Here is a 27524-nt window from a genome sequence, read left to right as displayed (position 1 = left end):
CCTCCTCTCCACGGAGACTCGCAGTTCTGAGCTGACAACAAAGAGCAGCCCCGGCCGCCTCTCCGCTCTCGGTCCCGGATCCGCCGCCGCCATTGCCCGGTGCGGCCCGCACTCACCATGGTGAAGCTAGCCTTTAACTCGTCACTGGCGCAGAAAGACGCCAAGAAAGAGGATGAGAACAGCGAGGTGCTGATCATCCCGGAGAGCAAGGTGAGAGACGGCCGCCATGTACCGGGGACGTGATCGCTACATCCTCCTGCACCGTCATGGCCGCTGATCCCGGGGGTCTATGGGGGATGGTAATGGTGCGTGCAGGTGTCACCTGCGTTATGTGTCCGGTACCGCACACTGTGAACACAGCCCCGAGCGCCACGTCTCCTCTTCCGGAAACCGCTGCGTTACCTGCGCGCTCAGCCCACACTATCGGGACATAACGCATAGGGGACGCGGCTTCCTGTAAGGCTGAAATGTGTACAGGGCCAGGACTCCGAGTGCAATAAAATGGAGGCAGCTGCTGTGAGTGTCAGACGGCGGCGGCGGCGATCAGAAAATGGCTGACGGCTCATCCCTGACTGCGGGTGTACACACTGTGCCGGAGCCGCCGCTGCTGTGTGTGTGTGTGTGTGTGTGTGTGTGTGGCCGCAATCCCACAATGCCGCATGCTACAGTGTGAATAGCGAGGTCAGCTGCACTGCCTGCCCTGGCCAACCAATCACAGCGAGGCTTCTAGAGCCTAACCAGCGCTGCGAAATGAAAGCTGAGCTGTGATTGGTTGATGAGCAAAACCAGACAGGTTTCCTGGTTGTCAGTGGTTGGCCCTCCAGTCACCCCGAGGGCCCCTCCTGTCTTCACATTCCCCATTTATTTCTCTGTATTTTACAGCTATATAACAAGTGCAGACTTGTCTATAAAGTAACTAGAATGACTAGAGGTTACAATGTCAGTGGAAATGTTATATTCTCTGTTTGGGAGGTGTAGTCTGATTTTGTTCTATGGCTTTTCTATGACTGGTGTCCTTGTGTTTCCTTATAGCAGGGATGGGGAACCTTTGGCCCTCCAGCTGTTGCAAAACTACAATTCCCATCATGCCTGGACAGCCAAAGCGAAGCTTTGGCTGTCCAGGCATGATGGGAATTGTAGTTTTGCAACAGCTGGAGGGCCAAAGGTTCCCCATCCCTGCCTTATAGACATGGAGACCCCCCTTTTAGAACTTCAGCTGTTGTAAAACTACAATTCCCATCATGCAAAGCTTTGGCTGTCCAGGCATCATGGGAGTTGTAGTTTTCCAGCAGTTGGAGGGCAGCAGGTTCCTGTTCCCTGCTCTTCTCGGACGCATAGTGACCAATACTGGTGGAATGAGAGAATTTGTTATGTAACGTGTGTGGTATTTCTCAGCATAGATATGGCGGGGTGGCTGAGCATGGCTGCTCGTATCTGGGGGCAGAAATAAGTTTATTCGCAGTCTCCATTGCGTTCTTTCTCTCTCTCTTTATGCTCCTGATTTATACTTTAAAGGGAACCTGTCTCATTGATAATGTAGTACACTGCATCATGTTATATAGAGCAGGAGGAGCTGAGCAGATTGATATGCAGCTTTGTGGGTAAAGTTCCAGGATTACTGCTCTTTCTAGAATAAAAAGTAATGTGGGCGGTCCTACCCAGTGACTGACAGCTCTGTCACTGGTTAAGACCGCCCATTTGACTACTTAGTCCAGAATGAGCAGAAATTTACATGAATAAATGACAAGTTATCCTATAATTATATCTCAATCTGCTCAGCTCCACCTGCTCTATAAGAGCCTGTTCACACTGAGCAAAAGTGATGGTACTGTCTGCCTGCGTCAGTGTCCCACAGTGTCTCTATGGGAGGGCTCATGCGTCTCCGCTCAAAGAATTGACACAAACAGGATTCTGTGGCGGAGAGGTCCACTGTGGAATTCCGACGCTTTTTCTCTGTGTGAACATGCCCTTACATGCTGCCTGCATATCCAGCTGCGTTTTCAGTGGGACAGGTTCCCAAACCCATTAACCTGCCTGCATGGCCAGTAGTGTGAACAGCCCCTGACTTTTTTTCTTTGCGTTGAGCAGACAGGTAATAGAAGTAATCAGTAGTGTAAGCAGATGTATTAGAATGAATCATGGCTTATTTGCTGCTTGTGTGTTGCACATACACTGGGCCGTGTACGCTCACATGTTCCTCATGAAGACATATCTCTGTATATCTCAGATATCTGGGTATCAGAGCCGTGCCTTGTGAACGTCCTTCTCCATCTGCTTGTTGGCACAGGATGTGATTCTCCATGCAGCCAGTTGTCTCCTGACATTCCTCGGCTTGTTTGCATTGTTAGGCCAGGAGATATTCCCATGTTGGCATGTTAGATATGTTATTTTTAGCGGATATGGTTATATGTTTAAGGAAGCGGATAGTTGGGACAGGATTAAAGGACCCCTTTAGGGGTCAAGCTTGGTTGCAAAACTACAATTCCTGTCATGCCTGGACAGCCAACACTTTGCATGATGGGAGTTGTAGTTTTACAACAGCTAGAGGACCGACTTAGACAATACCTCCACTCCACAACAAAGGCAGGTTGACAGGCGCAGGTACTCACCAGATCAAAGCGGATATGAATGGTATAAAAACATTTATTAAAAACAACACACTACGTGTTTCAAGGCTGGACTGCCAGCTTCTTCAGGTGCATGCTTTAGACAATGTCTCCTTGTTGGGCCACTGCTCCCACTGGTGGGTTTTGGTCAGTGTTTGGTATCACTATGTACAAGCCATTCACATCACACTTCAACACTATGGGGGAGATCTATCAAAACCTCTGCAGATGGGCAGTGGAACAGTAGCCTATAGCAACCAATCAGATTCCAGCTTTCATTTTTAAAAATGAAAGCTGGTGTCTTATTGGTTGTTATGGGCAGCTAGGCTTCTTTGCACAAGCTTTGAGAACTCTTTCCTGTGTCTAGCTGTGACTACACAAAGTCTGTGTGCCCACTGCAGGTACGCTACAGTATATGATTGCCATATACCCTGAACATGCTGATGAAACTTGTAAATGGGCCCTATTCCATGGGACGATTATCGTTTGCATAATCGTTAACAATAAACGATTTCAAACGACCGCTATTGCGAATGGCCTGAAATCGTTCACCCTTTTACATGGAACGATAATAGTTACTTTTGATCGTTCTTGTCGTCGTTATTGCGTTCGTTGCTACTGTGAACAACCAAATGACGTCTTATTCAATGCGAACGATTTGCAAACGAGCAACAATAAAAATAGGTCCAGGTCTTATTAAACGATCAATGATTTCTTGTTCGTTGTTTAATCGTTAACTGCTATTTAACCGAATGATTATCGTTTAGATCCGAACAATGTAACGATAATTCGAATGATCGTCCTGTGGAATAGGGCCCTAAGCCAATTCCAGGAGTGTGCCCACAATACAGAACAGAACAGTTCTGTTTTTTTTTTTTTTGTTTCACTTCTGCTTTTGGCTTACAAATAGCCGTGCTGACTACAGGCTACAATAGTGCCATACAAGGGTCCCGGACAGTAGGCAGGCTCAGGTTGTGCTGCCCCCGGCCACCACTGAGTAGTTTGTAGGGTCTGCTGGAACTCTCTGGAGCGCCCCACAGTGGATAGTGACGCATAGTGCAGTTTCCATTTGATTAATTGAATTGTCCAACTAATTCTGAGATTTTCTGAGGATAATATAGGAAATAGTGTGTATGTATGTGTGTGTGTGTGTGTATATATATATATATATATATATATATATATATGTGTGTGTGTATGTATTGGAGCTGTGCCCTGTAACCTCTGTAAATCTGGGTTCGCGCTATGTTTTTGCAAAAAACTAATGCATTTGTGTGCATCCGTTTTTTCCATTGACTCGCACTATTAAAAAAAAAAATTATAATTTACGGACACAAAAATGAGGTCAACTACTTTTTTTGTGTACGTTAAAAAAAAAAGATACTTTTTTTTTTTTTAATTATGGAAGTCAATGGAAAAACGGATCAAAATGGATGCACACAAATTTGACTCTGAATTCCGTTGTTGGGGTTTTTTCCTGTTTTTTGAAAGAAAAGAAAAAAACTGATTGCAAAAATGTAGTGTGAACCCAGCCTTACCTCTCACAATTCCATGGAATGGGATTTGAATTCCACCCCCCCGCCCCCGAGCTGGACTGTCCCAGTAGGATTGCGGCCGTGCTTTCCTGCATGTTTTATAGGTCAGACGATTGTTCTCTAAGATATCTGTCCGTTTGATGCTGAGAATAAAAGCGAGTTCCTGGCAGTTCACGTCTTCTCATTTGGCTTCTGAGAGAGCTGGCACACCCCAGTAGTATCTTCGTCATTTGGCTTCGCTGTCACCCTAACCCACGTCTAGCACGCTTTCATTTTACTTACAGATATGTGCACTAGTCAATATTTGTCAGCATGATGATTTCTCTGTTCATTCTTTTGGTTTAAAGGTGAACTATTAACGTTTATGGCATCAACAGCCCCTGTTCTTGGGGTCCCTGGTCATGAGACTTGTATGGCAAATGACCTTTCTTAAAGGGGGTGTCTTGCATTTTTCAGACTTTGTAACAAAAAGCAATGTTGTGTTCTAATTCTTAATTTGTGTGTAATGTCCTGTGTTAGTGGACGGGCATATGGAACAGACTGCATGGTCTTTCTCTGGTAACACTTCCTGAAGCAAAGACATGACATTGCTGAATCTGTCACATAACGTACCCATTTAAAATGGTACTCTGGAAAAGTTGTTTTTTCTTTCAAATCAACTTGTCAGAAGGTTATATTTGTAATTGGTACTTCTATTTAGAAATCTCAGGTCTTCCAGTACTTATCAGATGCTGTATGTCCTGCTAAGTGGTGTATTCTTTCCAGTCTGACACAGTGCTCTCTGCTGCCACCTCTGTGGTAGTATGGAGCACTGCGTCCGACTAGAAAGAGTACACCACTTCTTGTAGGATGCACAGCGGCTGATAAGTACTGGAAGGCTAAATAAAAGTAAATTATAAATTTCTGACACCTCCTTGAAGAATTTTTTCTTTTGCCAGAGTTCCCCTTTAAGGGCTTTTCACGTGGGATGACTTTTGCACAGTGATAAGCTGATTAATGATATGACACATTTGTTGGATTGTCACCCTTTTTATGCAAACTTAGACATCGATAGTCAGCAGTTCTCCTAGTGTGAACATCAATGTGCTGTTGATAATAATAATGAAAGTAAAGGGCCGTGTGAATGCTCTAGCCCGGTAATTGGCCCATTTAAAGGGATCCTATAAACAAGCAGTCATCAACTTGTGCATGGGCGATCAGCTATCTTCTCAATTAAAAGGAGCATAATGGGGCCCATTAAGGTTTCTGACATGGTGTCCATTTTTTGACAGTTCACCTGGGAAGTTAGTGCTGCGTGCTGTGCTACCAGTGGTCTCTAATAGGAGCCTTTAATAGCATAGCCTTATTTTGTCAGCCATTCTAATGACTGGGCATGCTGGGAGTTGTAGTTTTTTCCACAGTTTTAAGACCACTGTCATAAAGCAGAGATTGTAACTTGGAAGTATCTCGAGCAGAGATGGGGAACCTTCGGCCCTTCAGCTGTTGCAAAACTACAATTCCCATCATGCCTGGACAGCCGAAGCTAAAGCTTCAGCTGTTCAGGCATGATGGGAATTGTAGTTTTGCAACAGCTGATGGGCTGCAGGTTCCCCATCCCTGATCTAAAGATTTAGAGTGCCATTGACTGCCAGATGATGGATTCCATGTTTTCTCCTCCTCTTCCCCCGGATTTGAGGCACAATGATAATACCAGGCTTACAATTTTGTGTGTTAATGATTTCTGCTCGATTTGAGCTCAAAACCATTTCCTGTGTGTTGTGTAGTGAAACCCTAACCTTGTGGTGAAGCTTCATTTTCGACGCTGGCTTTATGGTTGAGAATTAGACAAGCAGCGTCTCTGCAATAAACCTTATCAGACGCTGCAAATCCCGCTTCTCAGCTGGAGAACAGGACAGGCATGCAGCGTGGCTCTCTGTAGAGGAGAATAGAGGTGTTGGAAATTACCGAGTATTACTACTATATTGTACATGTAATAAAAATATTAGAGCAGAAAGCAGGTACTCTGTTGGAAATCCCCTTGGACAAATGCCACGTAAATATAATAAAGGGCTACTTGTAAATGTTGCTAAAATATTCAATGCCTATAGTCGTTCTAAGGTAGTAAAAAAGTATAGGAGATAACCAGGTAATGGGCATATATAAATCTCCCTAATGCTATACCAGTCAGGCTTGCATATGCATGCATACATTGGCTGTATACATTAGTTTACTGACAGAACATTATGCTAGTCCTGGTGCATACCCAAGCAGTGCCCATTTGACATGTTGCAGAGGTTCAGTGTTCAGACCCTCACTGTATTACACAGCGCCATAATCCGGGGGAAGCAAACGCCAACCTGTCATGTCAGTGATCGCTTCCCCCTAGTTCTCTGCTCGCTGCCTGTGCTATTACATGCAGGGAGCAGCGCGAGGGCTGCCCAAATGGTCCGTAAATAGTTTGGGCTGACCATTGAAGTCAGCAGTGGTCTGCCGCTGCCGCTGTTATTACACAGGGTGGTATGCAGCTGACCATCACTGCACAAATCCTTATCTAACACTACGTGTCCCCTGATCAGGACCTTTTAACATGTGATTATACTATGCAATTATCGTCCGGAACAGCCGTAATCGGCCCAGTAAGGCTGATAATCGGTTAGTATTAAGCCCCCATTACACAGGGCTACTCGTTCCTCATTCCCTGCTCGCTGCCGCCGCTACTACGCGCTCAGGGAAGGTGCGGGGGCTGCCCAGGTGATCACTAGGACAGCGGCGGTCTGCTGCCACTCATATTCCTCGGAGCGACGGCAGCAGATTGTTGCTATCTAAGTCGTTTGTCTTTAAACATGACAAGAAAGCTGATCGTTGCAGTCGTTTGTCTCACATCGTTCATGTCGGCTGATCGTTGCCTTCTATTACATGGAACGATTATTGGCCATAGCGACCGATATCGGCTGAATCCCTGTAATAGGGCTTTAATAGGGTCTTAACCTTGCACTTCTCTCGACTTGTTTTATGTGTTTTACTCCCCAGATCACAAGACAAACTCCATTGTAAATCCAAGGAGCTTGTCAGGTTCAGCGAGCTGGAAAGTGAAGCCAGCCTGTCTCTTTATTAGGTGTAAGTAGTTTCCAATTTAATCTGCTTTAGTTCAGGCTAGACTGTGGCTTGGGCTTCTAACTGTGATCAGGCCTGGGCTAAAGCCCTTAGTTGCAAGGACTCGTCTGATATGTCCCTGGATACTGCAGTGCTTCCCTGGGGGATATGGCATGGGAAAGGCTAGAAGGTTCTTGGGAATCTCTCAGTTCAGGGCCTTTTGTTGTTGTTTCAGGAACATTGAATATTGATGATTGACCTGAATATACACTGAAGGAGAACTTAGAGCACTTTGTACTGTAGGCCACAACCCCAGCGATTATATTGAGTATAAACCAAAAGAAAGCACTTTATGTACCAGGAAACTTTACAACCTCGGTCTAGTGAGATGGCAAGTAGTATGCTTACTTGGATTAGGCTGCAGACAGACTCAAATACCGCATGCTTGTGCCACATGGTGATCAAATGCCGCAGGCTTGTGGGTTTGTACGGACCCGAGTGTGCTTGAAACCCACACCTGTTAAGTGGATAGCCATTTTTCATGTGCAAAGTGTCATAGCATGCCAGACTTTTTTTTTCTTCTCTTGAATATATCATACAGAGTAACCGGTATCACACCAATACCAGACACTTCTTCAGACGCTCATGTCCACTTCTGGGTGCAGCTTCCCATATAACATACTGTTTTATCTAATCACTGTATAGTTTCACGTATTACAATGCTTCAGAGACAAGAGAAGTCAGCTCACCGTGTGCATAGCAAGCCAGACAGTACACCAGTTTCCCAGGTAAAATTGGAGAAGGGCTGGGCCGCACACCAGCTGGTCAATCACATGAAGGAAGAGGATCCACAGTGCCATATAAAAACTTCAAAAGCTTTGTTTCATTGTCCATAATAAAACATACAGCATGGTTAAAAAACACTGACACGTTTTAGGATTATCTCTTGTAATTGCCATGATTAGGGGAGATAATCCCGAAACGCGTTGGTGTGTTTTTTAATCGTGCTGTATGTTTTTTATGGACAATGAAATAAAGCTTTTAAGGTTTTAATATGGAGCTGTGGATCCTCTTCCTTCATGTGATTAAAAATCTTTTCCTGTGCATAGAGTGTAACAATCTGTGCGAACTTAGCGTACTATTACACCAGATTATTATTGGCCGCACTTGGCCTATTACCGGCCGATAATCGTTTAGTGTGGTAGTTGTTTACAGGCAATGATCAGCTGACATGCACAATGTTGGCTTAGTATTGTTTTTAATCCTAAACCAAAATCACCACCCTGATAGCAATAGCGACCCTGCTGGCCGTCGCTTCTTATAATAGGAGCAGACCGTCGCTATCTTCTATAGGCCACCCAGATGATGTTACTATGTTAAGGGTATATTTTCATCCCAGACATTATTGCCTATCCCTGTAGGGCGGCTGCATACATCCCGACTCATGTATCTCCGTGTAGCATTTTTTCCCTTTCAGTGCTTTAATATCAAATCTGACCGACTGTATGTCACGGCTAATTTTAAGCCTCAAAGTCTCATTTTACAGGAAAAATACAAACGAAATATGCCGCAATGAAGTATGTGAGCCATAATATAATATCCAATCCACTAAAACCTCGCTTGTCATTTCGATCCACATGAATAAGTAGAAGTATTGTCGGTGAAGGTTACAGAAGGTGCACTGTGAGGAAAGGGAAATAACACTTCACAGGCCTCACCCGATGCTCTTCAAGCTTGGATGGATGGACAATGAGGCTGACATTTTTATTAGAAATTTAGGGTTGAAAGCTCGGTAAGCTCAGATGAAAAGAAAGTGAGAATATAAAGCGTTATTAAGAAAAAAAAAGAAAATGTAGATGATATGAATAAGTTACCGGAGAACCTGACGGCTGTGCGGTTCTGCTGTACCTCCAATATCAGACAGGTCTATTCTGTCAGCTTCTGTAAGAATCGTGGTGCGTTCCATCATGTCCAATATTACAGGAATATTCTGTCCCCGAGATTCTTACAAAGAACATCTCCAACATACATAGCTGTACGAAGACAGGCGAGGGGCTTACAAGTCTTCATGGCGCTGAATTATCTCCTAGAAGTGCGGCAATGAACACCAGTCTGCTAGAATCAATAGGAATAGACTTCTGTGTGTCCTAGTGTAAAGGTTATGGATCGAGGTACTGGATAACCTATATCAACTAAACTATGTATACTCAAGATCTACACAAGAGCCTCTTCATAATCCTCTGTGTATATGATGCAATCTCGCACAGGGGACGTTTAGTGATGAGCGAACTTGCTGAATGTTCGGCAGATAGGCTGTCCAAGGGCAGCATCCAACTTTTGCAGCCGCCAAAATGCTGAGCATTCGGCAAGTTGGCGCCTAACTTGTGACTTCTCCTCTGAGCAGTTTTTTTCACGTTTCTCTTTCCTAGCCATCAGTCCCAGGCCCCAATGTTGACCTCCCAACAGAGTTTGCTGCCCCTCTTAAAGGGGTTATCCAGCACTACAAAAACATGGCCACTTTTCCCCCTACTTTTGTCTTCAGTTCAGGTGCGGTTTGCAATTAAGCTCCATTTACTTCAATGGAATGGAGTTTCAAAACCCCACCCAATCTGGAGACAACAGTAGGGGGAAAGTGGCCATGTTTTTGTAGCGCTGGATAACCCCTTTAATGTATTGTATGTTAATTATGTCCTCTCTGATAATACCCTGACTGTGAATGTACCTACAAATAATGCCCAAACAGTATACGCAGTCATTAATAATGCCCTCACATGCCACCTTAAATGAATGCCCCCCACTATGCATCCATACTGTAATAATGCCCTTCTGTATGCTCATGTAGTAACAATTCTCCCTCTATACCATGTATTATAATACCCCCTGTGCCACTGTATGGTATTAACCCTTAGACGACCCAGGGCGTATAGTTACGCCATGGAAGTCTGTCCCCAGACGACCTAGGGCGTAACTGTACGCCCTGGGTGTTTCTCCCGCTATGAAGCGTGCTGCGGAGCGCGCTTCATAGCAGGTGGGGGCCGGCTGCAGTGAGCAGCCGGGACCTCACCGGTAATGACACGCTGCAGCGATCGCGCTGCCGCGTGTCATTAACTCCTTAAACGCCGCGATCGCGGCGTTTAAGTGTAAGTGACAGGGGGAGTCCCCTGTCACTTACCGATCGGGACCCCCGCAGTGTGACTGCGGGGGTCCCGATCGGTAAAACGGACTGCTCACCTGCCTCCGTGCAGTCCGATCGGCGATCTGCTACTCTAAGCCTGTACAGGCAGGCTCAATGAGCAGATCGCCGATAACACTGATCAATGCTATGCCTATGGCATAGCATTCATCAGTGTACAAATCAAACTAGTGAATGTAAAAGTCCCCTAAAGGGACTTCAAATGTGTAAAAAAGAAACAGTTAAAAACACTAACACACTACCCCAAAACCCCTCCCCCAATAAAAGTTGAAATCACCCCCCTTTCCCATTATATAAATAAAACATATAAAAATAAATAAATAGATAAACGTATAATATACCGTAGCGTGCGTAATTGTCCGATCTATTAAAATATAACAAGCGTCATTGCGAACGGTAAACGGCGTACACGAAAAGAGGGAAAAAAGTGCGCGGATTACCGATTTTATGTTACATTATATATATAAAAAAATTAATAAAAAGTGATCAAAACGTCCGATCTTCACAAATATGGTATTAATAAAAACTAGAGATCATGGCGGAAAAAATGACACCCCACACAGCCCCGTAGGTGAAAAACTAAAACCGTTATAAGCGTCACAATAGTCCCATTTTATTTATAATTAATTGCCAAAAAAAAGGATTTCATTTAAAAAAAATATATAACATTAGAGAATTTGCGTAAACCTGCATATGGTTGTGTTCGGACTGACCTATAGAGTAATGGTATCATGTCGCTTTTACCATATAGTGCATTACGTAGACACAGGAACCCCCCAAACCTTACCATATTGCATTCTTATTTACGATTTCACCTATTTATATCTTCATAAATAATATATTTGGGATTCCGTTATACATGTTATGGTAAAATGAATGACGCCATTACAAAGTACAACTATTCCTGTAACAAATAAGCCCTTACATGGCTTGTAGATAGAAAACTGAGAGTGCTAGAGCTCTTAGAAGGGGAGGAGGGAAAAACGGAAACACTAAGATCAAAATTTGCGCGGTCCACTGGGTCATTTTGGGCCTGGTCCTCAAAGGGTTAATGCCCTCCTGTGGACCCATACAGTAATAATGCCCTCCTGTACGCCCATGTAGTAACAATTCTCCGTTACCCCATGTATTATAATGCCCTCCTTTACCCAGCAGAAGACATCTATTGGAAAGGTACTTGAGTACAGCCAGATTGTGAGCGCTGGGCTATAGGAGCGATTGTTTTTCCTTTCTATACCGGCACTGTTTGTCCCTGGGTCCATGACACTCCCTAGTATACAGACTTTCATAGCTGGATAGTTCCACCCTATGTGTCACATACTATTTCTGCACTCTGCGGCTTTTACTCTGAATATAATCGATCCGATCCCTGGAGTTCATTCCAGGATCTCAGTTATTAAGCTAAGTATATATGTTTAGTCATCGTCATAAGGACAAAGGCCATGGAATAAAACTCTACCCCCTAACACTTTGTACAGACTGAAAAAAAACTTTGCAGCAATCCTTCAAGATGTGTTTACGGGTGCCAAGAATGTCAGAACTGCTTGCTATGCTCCACACCTTAACATGAGGTTTTATCTCTCAATCATTTTTTTTTCTTTTACGGTTATGTAAGAGTCATGTAAAATTGAGCAACGTCATATCTTGCTTTATCTTCTATTGACATTGACTAACACATGGATTAGGGTGTATTTACACATGACAGGTTTGTTGCAGACTTTTATGTGACTGTCCCCATACATCAGCGTAAGGCCTATAAAATGCTTCAGATGAATAGAATGGATCTTCCGTCATGCATATATCTGCAATTTGTGAATATACCCTTGTACTCCAGGGCTGCGTTCAGAATCCAGCTGGTTCCCAATGCATCAACCTTGTCAACAGACAAAACCTTAAGGGCCGTATTACACGGATCGATAATTTGCTGAATCAGGCCGACTCGGCAGATCATAGCTTTGTGTAATAAAGACAACAATCAGCCGATGACATCAGCTGATTCTGTCTTTAGGCCCTGACCTAAAATCATCGGGCGCCAGGCATGCGTCGCTACATGTAATAGCAGTACATGGCCAATGGCTGATGAATCTCTTAAGAAATAATAAACTCTATATGTTACATCTTTACGCTCTCCGGCGTCTTCCTAGCTTCTCTGCGCTCCCCACAGCCGCCTGTACAACTTCAGAGCCGCTCTCTAAAGGGAAAGGCTGCTCAGCCAACCATTGGCCAGGACTGGACAGCCACGGCCAGTGATTGGCTGAGCAGCCTGTCACTTCAGTTGTACATATACAGTTTATTATTTACTATATACAGCAAGGGCTGCACAGACATCAGTAACTCTCTTGTGCCCTTGCTGCACGATAAGTGAGCTGCTCAGTAAGCAAGTGCTGATCAAGCAGATCGGCACTCTTACTAATGTGATCGGGCCGTCTAATACAGCCCTAATAGTTGGTGAGCCCCTGTAAAAATACCCATAAACTTGGCATTGTCTTCAGATCCCTACATACGTCAGCTCGCTATGTTGAGAACTCTGCTTCCTTTTTTTTGAGGTTGAATTAAAGATCCTGTTCAGTTTATGCCGCCGCATTAATGTTTGGTGTCATTCCTATGAATTTAATAGTCCCTGAGAAATGACATGTGTCTCTTTCCATTGCAGGAGGTGGAAGAAGTGGTGCCACTCGGACAGAGACGGGCCTGGTGCTGGTGCATGTGCTTTGGACTGGCCTTTATGCTGGCTGGCATTGTGTTGGGTGGAGCGTACCTTTACAGATACTTTGTTTCACAGGTAATTTTTTCAAACAGCACACTATGGCTGTAATTCCACAGAAACACTTTGTATGTAAGAAGTAAATACACTGTAATGCTCAAGATCCAATGTATTTGGGGCTTAGGTGGGCACTGTCCCTTAAAAAAAAATGACACATAAAAAGTTTTAATCAGTGTGGGTGAATGGAGCTGATCTCCTGCAGTAAGCCAGGGAGTGAAGCACACAGCTCAAACATCAAATTATTGCTGGGGGGTTTGAACACGCACACCACCACCAGTCAAAACCTTCTTAACTGTAAACTGAACTAAAGCTTATGCAGTGAATCTGTCCATACACATTAAGGACTTCATTAGGGAAAGCTGATGACCTGATGTGCATGGAGACAGTCGCTCATACAGGAAAAAATAAGGATCAGGCTTGATGAGTTCTGCTTTTAGTTAAATTTTTTTTTTTTCCATCAAGAGGTTACCTGATTTTTCCTATTTAAAAAAAGCATGCGTTCTTAGTTGATTTGAGCATGCAATCATGAACGTTCTATCTCCCTTATTTCGATTCTTTCTCTCTACCCACAACCCATGATCACATTGAACTTAAAGGAGAAGTCTGGGTTAATCGTTTTTTTGGGTTTTTTTTTCCCAACAAGTGCTGGGGAGGGGGAGGATAAAAGAAATAACATGCTCTTACCTCTCCTGCTCTGGTCCTCGGCAGTCAGCGGCACTGGCTTAGCGGACCACACACACACACGTCACAACCCTGATCCCCACTTAGAACAGGAAGCGTCCGGGACCTGAGTGTCGGTAACCAGCCACCAGTGTTGGAGCGGGAGAGGTAAGAGCATGTTGTTGTTGTTTTGTTTTGTTTTGTTTTTTTTGTTTTTTTACCTCCCTCCTCCTCAGCTATTTTCCCGGACTTCTCTTTTAATATAAAAGTCAGAAGAGAACTACATACCCACAGTGCGCCACAGAACACAACATTCATGTCATTGTGTAGGTATACTATGATTTATGTACATATTTTAGACGCTGGTGTCTGTGTTGTAAAATACCTTATCCCCTTTCACACAGCACCTTACAGCATCAGCACAGAAACTGAGCGAGCTTGAAGAGGTATGTGCACACTTAGTAGTAGGTGCCTCTGTGTACAAGACATCCTAAGCTTCCTGAGAACTGCCCACTAACTGTATGATCATGCTATACACTCTATACTCACTTGCTAAGTCTTGTACATATGTATGTTTACTTTCGTTTTTGGCCAATGTTGCCTTAATGGTTTAAAAGGAATGTGTCAATAAGTTTTTAATAAATTATATATAATTTTTTTTTTATTATTATTTAGGAATAGTTTTTTTTTTTTTTTTAATTTTCCATGTTACTGTATTATAAAATCCGGAAATCTTACCATCTTTATTCTAACCACTAGGTCTGGTCTAATCAGACAATTCCTGTTTTGTACGGTATAAGGATTGTAAAGAGGTAGGAAGACTGCTTCAGCAGGACAGGAACCTGGATTAATGTGCACAAGTGCCTCCCAAAAGCATTAGTAGGAGCATTTTAGATTGCACTTTTGTGAATTAGTAAATGTGTGCACATCTTGAGGCATGACGGCTATAACACTGCTGCTCTTTCCATTGTTAAGTGGTGGTTGGTAAGATAGACAATAAGGTGTTAACAACGGGAGGAAAAGAGCAGCATATCAGGCAGGGCTGTGGAGTCGGTAAGCTGTAGCTCAGACTCCTGAACTTTATCAGTACACGACTCCGACTCCAGCCCCTTTTATAAATGGCCAATCAGACCAGAGTTATTTATCACACTGGTGTTAAGTAGAACTGGCTCAGCAGCTTTAGTGTAATGTCCTACATGATCCTGGGGTGACTTCTGAATAAAGCAGCTTTTTGTGTGTGTGTGTGTGCGCGCAGCGGATGCAGCTAGTCACCAGCCACCATGTCCTGAAGAACTCAAGACTAGACGGAGTCGGTGGTCTTTTTCCTGCCGACAATCTACGTTTGTAACTGAATATTCACCAGACACAAAGAAAAACTGCTAACAATGCCAGATACCTGAGATTTAGAGGTCAGATATAGGCCCACATTTATGAGCTTTCTGTCAGTGTCCGAACTCATGAATCATCACGGCTCCACAGGAACTACCCTCTCAGCCAGTCAGTGACTACAGCTTTGTCCTGCCTCAGTCACTGTTTGGCTGAGTGGGTATTACTGGGTGGGGCTGTGACATTATATGATCGGGAGCCCGGTGGAGGACCATGGGATGTGACGTGCACTGTGGGGGCACGGGGACAGGTAAATAGGACTTCTTCATTAAGATCCCACCACCCCCTGGATTTTTCACTGGCCCATAATACCCCTTTCATTTCTACCTCTCTCTAACACACATGCAGCGTGCTCCAGCCATAGGATGCGCACACACACAGCCTGCTGCGGCCATAGCACACAAAAAAGCACACAATCTTCTCCCAGAGAGAAAGCACCACACTGAGGACAGAGGTTACTGCTACACTACTTATGTCTTCTCCTCCTCCTCTATATGACACAGGATATCTTCGTATTACACTGCTGCTCCTATACAGTCATCCAGCATCCAGGAAGAGAACAGCACAGATCTCCCCCCCCCACACAATGGACTCTTCCAGCTCAGAAACAAACTGCCAAATAGTGACCAACTTTTCCCCGACCACCATCCCCATCTAATAGGGCCAGTGCTTTATTTCTCATATATGGAGGAAACTAAATGTATGGGAGGAAGTGTTTTTCTTGTTTTAATAAATAAGGTCTTTTGATAGAACATAAACTATATTAATGAGGAACATTTTTAAATTTCATATGAAAACTCAATTATAAAATTCGGAAAGATTTTCTGAAATGCTGGTGTCTGTACATTCTTTTCGACTCCACAGCCCTGATATCAGGAGAAGGAGACGAGTTTGCTAAATTAATGTAGTTGCAAAAATATTGACCTTGGTGATTACTACAAGTATAACTATATTAGCTGAAATGAGAATACCCCTTTAGGTATTGTCCGAATAATTGACGTACTACGTACTACTTGTGACGTTCCCAATCTTAATTCTTTTGCTGCTATAGCAGAACATTATCATCTTGGTCCTCTATATATTAATGGCTACTTATTTACTGTGACTCTACTTCTCTGTAATCTATAGCCACACCATCTGCTACGTTATTATGGAGACTTAAGATTGTGATTTTAAGAACAAGTGACATAGGCAGGTGACTTAGAAGCCACAGCTATTCCTAGGGGTCCTGATGGCAGTATGCCCAGTCATTGCCCATGCCTTAGTAGAGACAGAATATGAATTATTTATTTCCTTACAGTCGCTTACGTACCTTGGACACATTCGGCACGGCTCTTATATCATTTGACCAGAGAACACACTATAAGCTCACTGGTCGGTGGGCAGAAACGTTTTAGCATAATTTTCCTAAAGAAATATCCTACATATCTCAGGTGTACAGACTGTGTGCAGTTTGTGCATATCCTACTGTCTACAGCTTCTATGCAGATCTCTGTATCTCCAGTTATAGACTTTAAACAAATCCTGGGAAAGAAGCATTGACTCAGCAAGTCAGTCTTAAACTTTGCTGTATTCATTGACCATTAAAGGGGTAGATCACAAAAATTCTTTAAAATCAACTGGTGCCAGAGAATTGTAATTTACTTTATATTAAAAAAAATCTCAAGTCTTCCAGCTGCTTATCAGTTGCTGTATGTCCTGCAGGAAGTGGTATTCTTTCCAGTCTGGAGAGCAGGAGAGGTTTTCTGAGGGGATTTTCTACTCATCTGGACAGTTCCTGACATGGACAGAGGTGGCAGCAGAGAGCACTGTGTCAGACTGTAAAGAATACACCGCTTCCTGCAGCTGATAAGTACTGAACTTGAGATTTTTTTTAACAGAAGTAAATTACAAATCTCTAGCATTTTTCTGGCACTACCCATTTAAAAACATGTATCCACAGGTAATACATTTATAAAGTGCCAAGTGTGAAAGACACAGGGGAAACATATCACACCCGGGTGATCGCTAGATCATCCGGGCAGCCCATAGAAGATAGCGGTGGTCTGCTACTGCCACTCCTATTACGCTGAGAGAAGGCATAATATGTTATATATAATATCTTAATATAATTAATATTATATATAATATATATAACATGTTAAAAGACAATGATCAGCCATTTTGCCATATTACACTAAGCAATTATCGGCCGTAATGGTCGGTATCGGCTGAATATGGCCGACATTCTCTTTGTGTAATAGGACCTTTATTTATTTTATCCTCCCCCATCCCCAGCACTTGCTAAAGCACTTCTAAAGTAGTCTTGATCTGATTTTGAGGTTTTTTTTTTTTCTTTTAACATAACAAAAACCTGGCATTTTAGGCTATGTAGACTTTACATCCCTTGTATACTGTGTTGAAACGAATAGTATCTGCATGTTTATTTAAAATTTTGGCAAAAACAAGAAAATCTGTTCTGTTTCTACATTACAAATAGGGTTTATATCCAGTAGCCTGGGCAGACTAGTATGCAGGCTTCTGTCCCAGCGTTCTGTCCTTGAACATTCGGATTACTTACATGTGAGGTTGTGGGGGCTTAGAGAGGACACGCTTCCTCTTGGAACACCAGACTTCCACCACATAACCACCTGATCTCGGCAAGGACTGTAAAATTCAGAGCCAAAAGGGACAATTTGCTGGATCCTGAGTATGCAGAGTAAATCCCTGCTGTTTTGTATGTATGAGATGTGAAGGCTTATCTGAAGACATCACAGGTGGTACCTGACTGGTTTAGGGGGGTCTACCCTCTATATAGCTAATAATATCTATGCTTACAAACCCCACCTATGTGAGAATTGACTCAGCAGTATTTTTAGCGGCTTGTCTTCACCATCTAGCTCCCTGTGATTTTCCCTGACTTTTCAAAAAGAAAATTTCACACAGGAGCAAAAAGAGAAAACAATGATGTGTTTTCTGGGAAAGTGTTTGTGGGTATTTCCTAGAAGTGATCATTGTTTTAGCCGGCTATTATTCCTGTACAGCGGAGTTTGTTTTACCTGATTTACTCCCTGTTTGTCTGCAGCTGTTTCCTCCTTATGTGTATGACTGAGGTGCTGTTTCACATGAAAAACGAAACAGGAAATTATGAAAGTCATGGTTCGGTTTTGGTTTTTTGTCCCATCGGCCTTCTCATTTTTTGGATTTTAAATATTAAAAAAGGAAAAGTGAAAACAAAATAACATGTTACTGGGCCAGGACTAGATGCCAACATGGGGCCCTGCTATGATAAGAATGAGCTCTGATCAACGAGATTGGTACTCTTTTTTTTTGCAGTGCCTTTTACACGGCACAATAATCGAGCAGCTGGTCTGCAGCCATGGAAACAGACAGCATGGGTATGATGCCAGTTTCCAAGTCACATATGAAGTTCATACTTACCTAGTGCGCTGCTGTGTGATCCAGCATCCTGCTGTCTCTCCCATCCTGCTCTCTAGCCTGAAGATACTGCTGGTAGCCATTGAGCAGGATGGTAGAGATGGAGATCAGGATACCGGATCACACAGCAGTGCACTAGGTAAGTATGCCCTGCATGTGTGATCTGGAAATTGACAGCACACATATATACATATCTGTGCTGTCAGTTTCCCTTTGCTATTAACCACACATCTTCAGTTTACACAGGGAGATGTGCATCCAATAGCAATAAATTTTAAAGCCTGCCCTAAAGATTTGATCAGTCGATTGGGCGGTTTCCTACTTCTCAATGTCACTTTTACACAGGATGAGACTGATAATCGGTCCATGTAAAAGGCCCTTTAGTTACACCTTTGTCTCCGCAGTCATGGCAGACCTTTGTCCAGTGGTGACAGCTGGGACGCTTCCTTATAGCACATAGCTAGATACTGTAGTTAATGGAGTTAAGAAAAATAAGGGTCCATCTGACAGATTATCTGCCAAAGATTTAAAGCCAAAGCCAGAAACAGACAATAAACAGAGATCAGGTCATAAAGGAAAGCCTGAGATTTTTCCTCTTTTCAAATCCAATCCCAGGTTTGGCTTCAAATCTTTGGCAGATAATTTGTCAGATAATCTTTCTGTGTAAATGGACCCTAAGGGTGGTATTACACGAAGCGATTTTTTTCAATTAACGATAAACGATCTCCAACGATCGCAATAGCGGTTGCCTAATAATCGTTCGTTTTACTACACGGAAAGATTATCGGTTGAATTGGAGCAACAAAGTTCAAGAACACTCCCCTTTCAATTTGCGAATGAACAGGGAACGGCTAACGACATCTTATTCAAACGAACGATGTGCGAACGATGTGTAAAAGACAAACGATAAAAATAGATCCAAAACCTATTAAACGACCAACGACCAATCGTTCGTCGTTTAATCGTTGTCTACTATTACACTTAAAGATAATCGTTCAAATACGACCGATTGAACGATTATTCGAACGATAATCGCTTCGTGTAATACCACCCTAAGACTTGACCATCAAGCTCAACCAAGGGATAGAAGAGGAAACCCTGACCTTTATGCTTCCAGTGGTTCGGTTGTTTTCTGTTTCAGCAAAACATAAGCTCCATACATTGGACACCACAGCAGACCCATAAGACCTGGTTGTTGGAGTTGATTTGTCTAGTGGATACATTTTATATATGTGTGTGTGTATACACATGTAACAGGTTTATGAATGAGTAATATGAAGGTTTCTTTTTATAACTTTTTTTTCCCCCCTAAAATGTGTTACATTGATGGTTTGAATATTAGAAGTCTTCTGTAGTATGGTTATAATGTTCTAGTTGTGTATGCCTATTGATGTCCTTTCTCCTATTTCTCTTGTAGCGTGGTGTATACTTCTGTGGAATTCGATACACTGAGGATGACATGTCCCTGGCTGAGCCTTATGCAGAAAATCGTGTCCGCTATCACTCCTTTAAAGAGAGGATTCAGATCTTGGAAGAAGAGGAGGTTGAGCTGATCAATGTTCCAGTCCCTGAGTTTGCTGACAGCGATCCTGCTGACATTGTTCATGACTTTCACAGGGTAAGGTATACTTGTTGACCAATCTATTGGAGTTTGTTACTTTTGATTTGACCTGTCAGTCGTATACATTTATCTGAGCAAGTGAATTTTCCCCAAGTTTAGTGGATACGTCAGGGAGGTTAACATATACTGCAGCGTACTGCCAGTGCTTCCACTTTTATGGACCAAATGTAGTCCACTGTAGTCAGGTGTACTTTTGAGTCACGCAAAAAAAAAAAAAAAAAAAACGTATCACCACTGTCAGTATAGGCCTCCATGCACGTGTTTATAAAAAAAAAAAAAAAAAAAAAGTTAGCAGAACTGACTGATTATCTGATATGTATTAGGGCGTCCAGACTCTCTCCTGACACATGATGATAGAAAACACTCAACTAGAGATGAGCGAACATCGAGCATGCTCGAGTCCATCCAAACCCGATTGTTCGCCATTTGATTAGCGGTGACTGCTGAAGTTGGATAAAGCTCTAAGGTTGTCTGGAAAACATGGATACAGCCAATGACTATATCCATGTTTTCTACATAGCCTTAGGGCTTTATCCAACTTCAGCAGCCCCCGCTAATCGAATGCTGAATGCTCTGGTTCGGATGGACTCGAGCATGCTCGAGATTTGCTCATTTCTACACTGAACCCTTTTGTTCTCCTTGGAGACGAGCTGCAGAGGTCTCTGACAGCAGTTTTCTTCTCTCTCCCAGATGGAGTGTGCATTTATATGGGTCAGTTGGGATAGTAGCTGTTTGCTGATCTAGTGTTTTATCTATAAGCCATTGGAGTTGTGTGACTATCTTTGTAGTAATGCTTCAGAAAAATTACTTGATTCACCATTTTTTTTATTAATATCTGTTTGCGACCTCTCTATCTCCTCAGAAACTCACTGCCTACCTTGATCTCAGCCTGAATAAATGCTACGTTATCCCACTGAACACCTCAGTCGTTATGCCGCCAAGGAATTTCTTGGAGCTTCTTATCAACATTAAGGTAATAACACAAATAATTCAAAGGAAATTTCAGCTATTTGACAGCAGTGTCTACTGTCTGTATGTCCATTAGTATGGAAAATATGCTTCTACACATAACATATTAACACAGATGTATAGGATTATGTTGGTATCTTTTCACCTGGCATTGTGGGTTCTTTGAAGTGGATTTCATTGACTGTCAGGTTTCCTTTTTACTGTATAGACTAAACTTTACTTAAAAAATGCAATGGAAACCCAACCCCAATGTAATCCTGGTCTATGACAAGCAGTACTAACAAGCAAATACATATTCATACATTGCGACATTACCTTTAGCTACTTGTCATGGAAAAATGGATTCTATGCATAAAGTGCACTACTGCATTTAGGTGAAGATTAAAATGGTACTCCATCTCCTTAAATTATCCCCTATCCTCCAGTGGCTAGGGCAGTGCTTCTCAAACTGTGAGGCGGGCCTCACCAGTGAGGCGCCTCCTAGTTGTTGGTGAGGCCCAGCTAAGGAGCCAGTTTTCACACAAGTTACTATGATCTGCACAGTCCTTTGCTGTTTGCAAAAATCTCAATTTTAGCAACATTATTAACTTATTTTGTACTTGCTTTAATAGTATAGAGAACTTGGGAGATGAGTGAAAGGCAGCACTAGCATTATTTCCAGCTTTTAAATGGACTTTCACCACAGAAAGTGAGGCCCAGGCTCCCTCTTGGTCAGTCTGGTGAGGCCCAGGCATTGCCTTGGTCTGTTGGGTGAGGCTCCAGTAGAAAAAGTTTGAGAAGTGCTGATATAGGGGATAGCGGGCTAATTGGTGGGTGTCCGATAGCTATGACCCCTACCAATCTTGAAAACCAGACTTAATTGCCTATGTAAAGAGAGGATTGCACCATGCATGCAGTGCCAGTGCTCCATTCATTCTCTCTGGGGCTATCAAACTCTGTATGTTTTGCAGCCCCATAGCCAATGAATAGAGCGGTTGCCACTTACAGTGCATTCTGTTCAGTCCGTGGACAGTCATGTCCCCTTCTTGTGATCAGTACCAGTCACCTGTGGATAGGTGAAAACTTCGGGCCCCATTACACAGGGTGATATGGCTCATTTATTGACTGGTTAGCCCGTTCCAACCTGATAAAAAAAATAACGCACTGGCTGTGATAGGGGACGTGCAGATGGCGGCTAAGAGCAGGAAAGGAGGGGCCATACGACTGATCGTGCTTGTGAAGGTGACCAAGGTCAGTGCTCATTTTTGGCCCTCAATAAGATGCAAATACATACTATCTTGCACATTGTACTCATTGTTCCATAGTCTCACTGCTCTAACAGTAAAGAATCCATGTGTGTGTGCTGATGGTGAAACCTTCTTTCCTTTAGGCGTAGAGGATGCCCCCTTGTCACGGTTACAGGCCTAGGTTTAAAAAAAAAAAAAAAAAAACACACTAGAAAGATGCCTGTACTGTCCATTCATATATTTGTACATTGTGATCTAATCGCCACTAAGATGTTTTTTTTTTCTTTTCTTCTAAACTAAATAACCCCAAGCGTGATAACCTGTCTTGGTTCTGTAACCCACCCATTCCCTTAATGACCTTTGTTGCCCCCCTCTGCACCTGCTCCAGTTCAGCTGTGTCCTTCTTACATACCGGTGCCCAATACTGTACACAGTATTTCATATGTGGTCTGACCAGTGATTTATAAAGAGGCAAAACTATGTTCTCATCTGTAGCATCCATGCCTCTTGATGCATCCCATTATTTTACTAGCCTTGGCAGCTGCTGCCTGGCACTGATAACTAAAGTTGAGTTTACTGTCCACCAATACCCCCAGGTCCTTTTCAGAAGCCGTTTTACCCAGTGTTTTATTATTTAGCACATAACTGTACTTATTATTTGTACGGCTTAAATGCATAACCTTACATTTATTCACATTAAAGGGTACCTATCATTCAAACAAACTTCTGACATGTCATAGCTACTTGTCAGAGGTTTGTATTGGTCGGGGGCCTGGTGCTGAGAATCCTGACTGTTTCCGTCTCACTGTTAAAGTAGCAATTCAGTCGTCTGCTACTTTAGCAGTGAGACAGAGATGAAGAGGCAGAGTGTGCGTGCTGTGGTGTGCGTCTGCCCCTTCATTCTAACTAACATGCCACAGATTCCGCCGCTCACCCTAGCCTGACTCTCTGCTCATCATATAGACTCTATTCTATGCTCAGGCAGATTCCGCCATACTCCCAAAGAATTGACATGTCAATTTTTTGGGCAGACTGCGGAATTTGCCTGAGCATAGAATGGAGTCTATAGGATGAGCAGAGAGTCAGGCTGGGGTGAGTGGCGGAATCTGTGGGATGTTATCTGTGAGAATTCTGTAATGTGCACATACCCTAAGGCCCCGTTCCCACTGAGCAAAGGTAGCGGAATTCAGCGACGGAATTGTCCGCCGCGGAATGCCGTTAGCCTCCCGCTCATAAAGGGAGTCTATGGGAGGCTCGCGCTCCTGCTCTGTACGCGCTGAAGAATGAACATGTTCATTCTTCAGCGCGGACAGGGCAGCAGCGCGCGCCTCCATAGACTCCCATTATGAGCGGGAGGCTAACTGCATTCCGCGGCGGACAATTCCGTCGCGGAATTCCGCTACCTTTGCTCAGTGGGAACGGGGCCTTAGGTTAGACAATCTTAAATGTCCATCTAACTAATAGACCTAATTAAATAAAACCTGAAAGTCTGGGGTAGATATCTATGCAAGCCAAATGCAAATGGTTTCATTATGGTTAATAAACTATATTTTGAATCTGTTCCTTTATCACCTCTTTTTGCACAGGCTGGAACATACCTTCCTCAGTCTTATTTAATTCATGAGCAGATGGTAGTGACCGATCGCATTGATAATGTGGACCAACTGGGTGTCTTTATCCGTCGCCTTTGTCAGGACAAGGAGACCTACAAACTGCAACGCAGGAGCACAATTCGAGGTACTGAGAATATTGAAGCTTTGAATAGCAGGATAACAGGATAAGTAATAATTGTCTAAACAGCAGAAGTACAACCACTGCGGCCCCCACTGATTACATGACACGGGACGTGTACTACCTTTTCATTCAGCTCTATGAGCCTAATAAAGATAGTGCTGAGCTAATATTAAATTGGGCAGTAGTATAGTCCAAAAAGTATGCAGCACTATTTTTTTTTTTTTTCCTCAACAGACAGACCACATTATAAGATCTCAGTTGCCATTGCAATGGCTTCCTCCTGCATCTAGAGTTGCCAGTTTTGTGAAGGTGATGTCATATGCATCACTCACGTGACTGCTGTAGCAAATTGCTGCCCTTTGGGGCATATGTGCAAGCATCACTGCTAAGTTGTTTTTTTTATGGGTCAGTGAGCTTTTTCCTCTCCCCCCTACTCCTCTGTGTCAGGACCCCGGCAAGCAGTTCGCATGATTACAGTACACCACAGCCTGTGCGTGCGCTGTAGCACCTGGATGACGCACACTATGACTATTTGAGCTACTTGCCGGGGATGTGACACACAGGAGTAGGGGGGAGAAAAAAAAAAACAGACGTCCTAGGCCACTCCTCATTGAATAAAAACTAGGGATGGTCCGAACAGAGTTCGGTTCAGGTTCGTACGAACCCGAACTCTCTGTAATGATTCCCGCTGTCTGCCCGCTCCGTGCAGCGGGCGGATCCAGCGGGAAGACCGCCTGGAAAACTGGGATACAGCCATAGCCATAGGCTGTATCCCAATTTTCCAGGCGGTCCTCCCGCTGTATCCACCCGCTGCACGGAGCGGGCAGACAGCGGGAATCTGATGCCAAGCGTTCGGGTTCATACGAACCCGAACCTTGGACGGTTCGGACCATTCCTAATAAAAACTGTTTACTAGCCAAACAAAGCCACCGGCCACAATTTAGAAAATACAACAGGGAAGGACTTCTGCTCAGGAGAACATCTGTTTTTTTGGGGGATAGCAGCACACAGTATCGCTTTAAACAGCAGCAAAGCAATATATAAAAAAAAAAATTAAGCGCTGGATATCCCCTTTGAAAGGCTTGACGTTTTTAAAAAGTAACTGACAGATATGTGTAATTTTTTTTTTTTTTTTTTCTCCAGCGTACCCCTTTAATCAGTTGGGGATTGTGAGTGTTTTTTCAAGACTAAATAAATCAATTCTAGATTCAGATTGGTGATTCCACCTGTGGGGTTGCTTATCTCTAGTTTGCAAATTTCTTTAAATCAGGAAGATCCCCTTTAACATGTATGATACTGCACTGTAAAGTCCTTTCTATAGTGGTAACTTGACATATCTCTTTCTTAACAGGAAAGCAAAAACGAGAGGCTGAGAAATGTACAAAGATCATTCACTTTGAGAATATGTTTGCGACGGAGACAGAGATTTGCCACCTGTAAAAGGAGCCTGGTGAAGAACGTGTCAGCCATTTATCAACAGTATAACCCTGCCCTTTTGTTGTGTGTAGTCATTCTTTTAAGGAAGGGTTTTGTTCTTAGTGGCCAGACTTTTGCACAGCAGATTCACTTTCATCTCATCTGATCTGTCTTTAATCGGCCTTTCTTTCCTTTCCTTTCCATATTCCATCTTCTGAGTGTGGTATTTTCTATTTTAAATCTAGAGAATAAGACGTCAAATAAGACCATTTACACCGACTTTCATTCCTGATGATTTAGAGGATTACTTTATATAAGACTTTTACATGGAAATGTCACAGCCTCTATCCACCACTATTATACTACTTTAAGAAGCCGCACATATTATATGCATTCATTTGAAAATTAAAGCCTGTTTAATATCGCATGTTCATACACCTAAAGTACCTAATTTTATTCATTGTAAAACACTCGTTTTCAGAAGAGCTCAGGACTAAATAATATAGAAAGTCACACTTAGTATGGTATGGAGAAAGAATAAAGAATAAATTTCTGTTAAAACCCTATGGCACAGACGCAGCTGTGGACTACAACTCCCGGCTGATGACTTTATCAAATGTGTAGCCATAGGGTGCCTGCCTATGTTTTCAATGTATGTTTTGACCTTTTGGATGAAACTACAGTCAGTAGCACTGTGAATGACTTGTATACGGAGCCTGAAGAGCTTTTTACGTAATAATGGTATCAGCTATGCAGAAAATAAAAATGGCGCCCAAAACCAGATAGTAACAAGGCACTTTAGGAGGGATCGTAGCCAGCGTAGTCTTTGTGAATTCTCTTTTGTGTACATAGGTTGGAACCCACCCTCCCCCCAATGGCAATCCTATTATTTGACAGGCTACTTAACATTGACATCTTGTTTCTGCTGCTAAGCTGTGTATTTGTGGATGAGTCGATATAAACTTTTATCAAGCTGTCTATGGCGCAGGGCAAATACTACAGAATCTAGCCCTGACAAGTGTATCTTTTTACATATAGTTGTCTTTTTAAGCTTTTGGTGTGCAGAAAATACATTTAGAGGGATTGTGGTGATCACCCTGCTTATAAACAAGTGAAGTACTGTAGTTATTCAGCATATTTCATTTATATTAAGAGAACTGGAAGTTGATAGTTCAGATATATTGAATACAATGGAACGAAAAGCAGTATGGAATCCATAAAGTTTGTTGCTGGAAATTACATTATATGTAAATAGTTGGGGCAGTGTGCAAATGGGCACTTATGGGAGCATCTGTGTACATACATATATTCAGTACATGCATAATGAAGTATGTTAGGGTCTTGGCATTTACCAAAAAAATAAAATAAAATAGAAAGAAAAAAAAAAAACATGGAGGGGCATCATCCTACTGGTAAGTAACCTGACCTCCAGCTCTATTTCTATGGGGACATATCTACAGCTGTGCATTTCCATCTACTTAACATTCAGATGTTTGTGTTACTATTTTCTTTGTTTTTAAGCTTTTTATTAAATCTGTTTTTAACTCTAGTTAATGGTTTGGTATGCCCACTTACTATAAAAACAGGAGTGTCAATAAAGAATTAGGTGGTAACGTGTTACTAATTTGTATATAATCGTACTTGTAAGAGAATAAAACTTACACCACCTGTTTGATTGCTGCCTGTGTGCTTTTTTTTTCTTCATTCAAATATAAGCTGAAGTTCTCTGTAAGAGCCCGTGCTCACTGAGTAAAAACGGCAGAATTTACCGTGTGGCGGATTCTGCTTGTCATTCTGCCTGTCCTATTGCTTCAATGGGGTTTCTCTTGCATGTCTGCTCACGGGTTTATTTTTTGAGCGGATAGCAGAGGCATACGAGAAACCCCATTAACCCTGCTGTTCTGTTCGGTCAAAAATAACTGAAT

The 27524-nt window shown here is 42.8% G+C and overlaps 1 protein-coding gene across 2 annotated transcripts; it reads left to right on the top strand.

Moving 5' to 3' along the window:
* On the top strand, positions 1-27271 carry ITM2B (integral membrane protein 2B). Of its 2 annotated transcripts, XM_069970147.1 has the most exons (7): positions 1-210; positions 13060-13188; positions 14235-14276; positions 20051-20251; positions 21117-21227; positions 24036-24186; positions 25535-27271. In XM_069970147.1, exons 1-7 carry the CDS (start codon positions 118-120, stop codon positions 25621-25623), a joined length of 816 nt encoding a protein of 271 aa, XP_069826248.1. In that variant the 5' UTR covers positions 1-117; the 3' UTR covers positions 25624-27271. The 2 variants fall into 2 exon arrangements, with proteins under 2 accessions (XP_069826248.1, XP_069826249.1); XM_069970148.1 differs by lacking the exon at positions 14235-14276 and having other exon boundaries at positions 2-210.
* Positions 27272-27524: the final 253 nt, after the last annotated feature.

The sequence above is a fragment of the Dendropsophus ebraccatus genome, chromosome 5, assembly GCF_027789765.1.
Source record: "Dendropsophus ebraccatus isolate aDenEbr1 chromosome 5, aDenEbr1.pat, whole genome shotgun sequence".
NCBI lineage: Eukaryota > Metazoa > Chordata > Amphibia > Anura > Hylidae > Dendropsophus > Dendropsophus ebraccatus.
The sequence above is the reverse complement of the archived record's forward strand: the minus strand, read 5'-3'. Positions and strand labels throughout refer to the sequence as shown.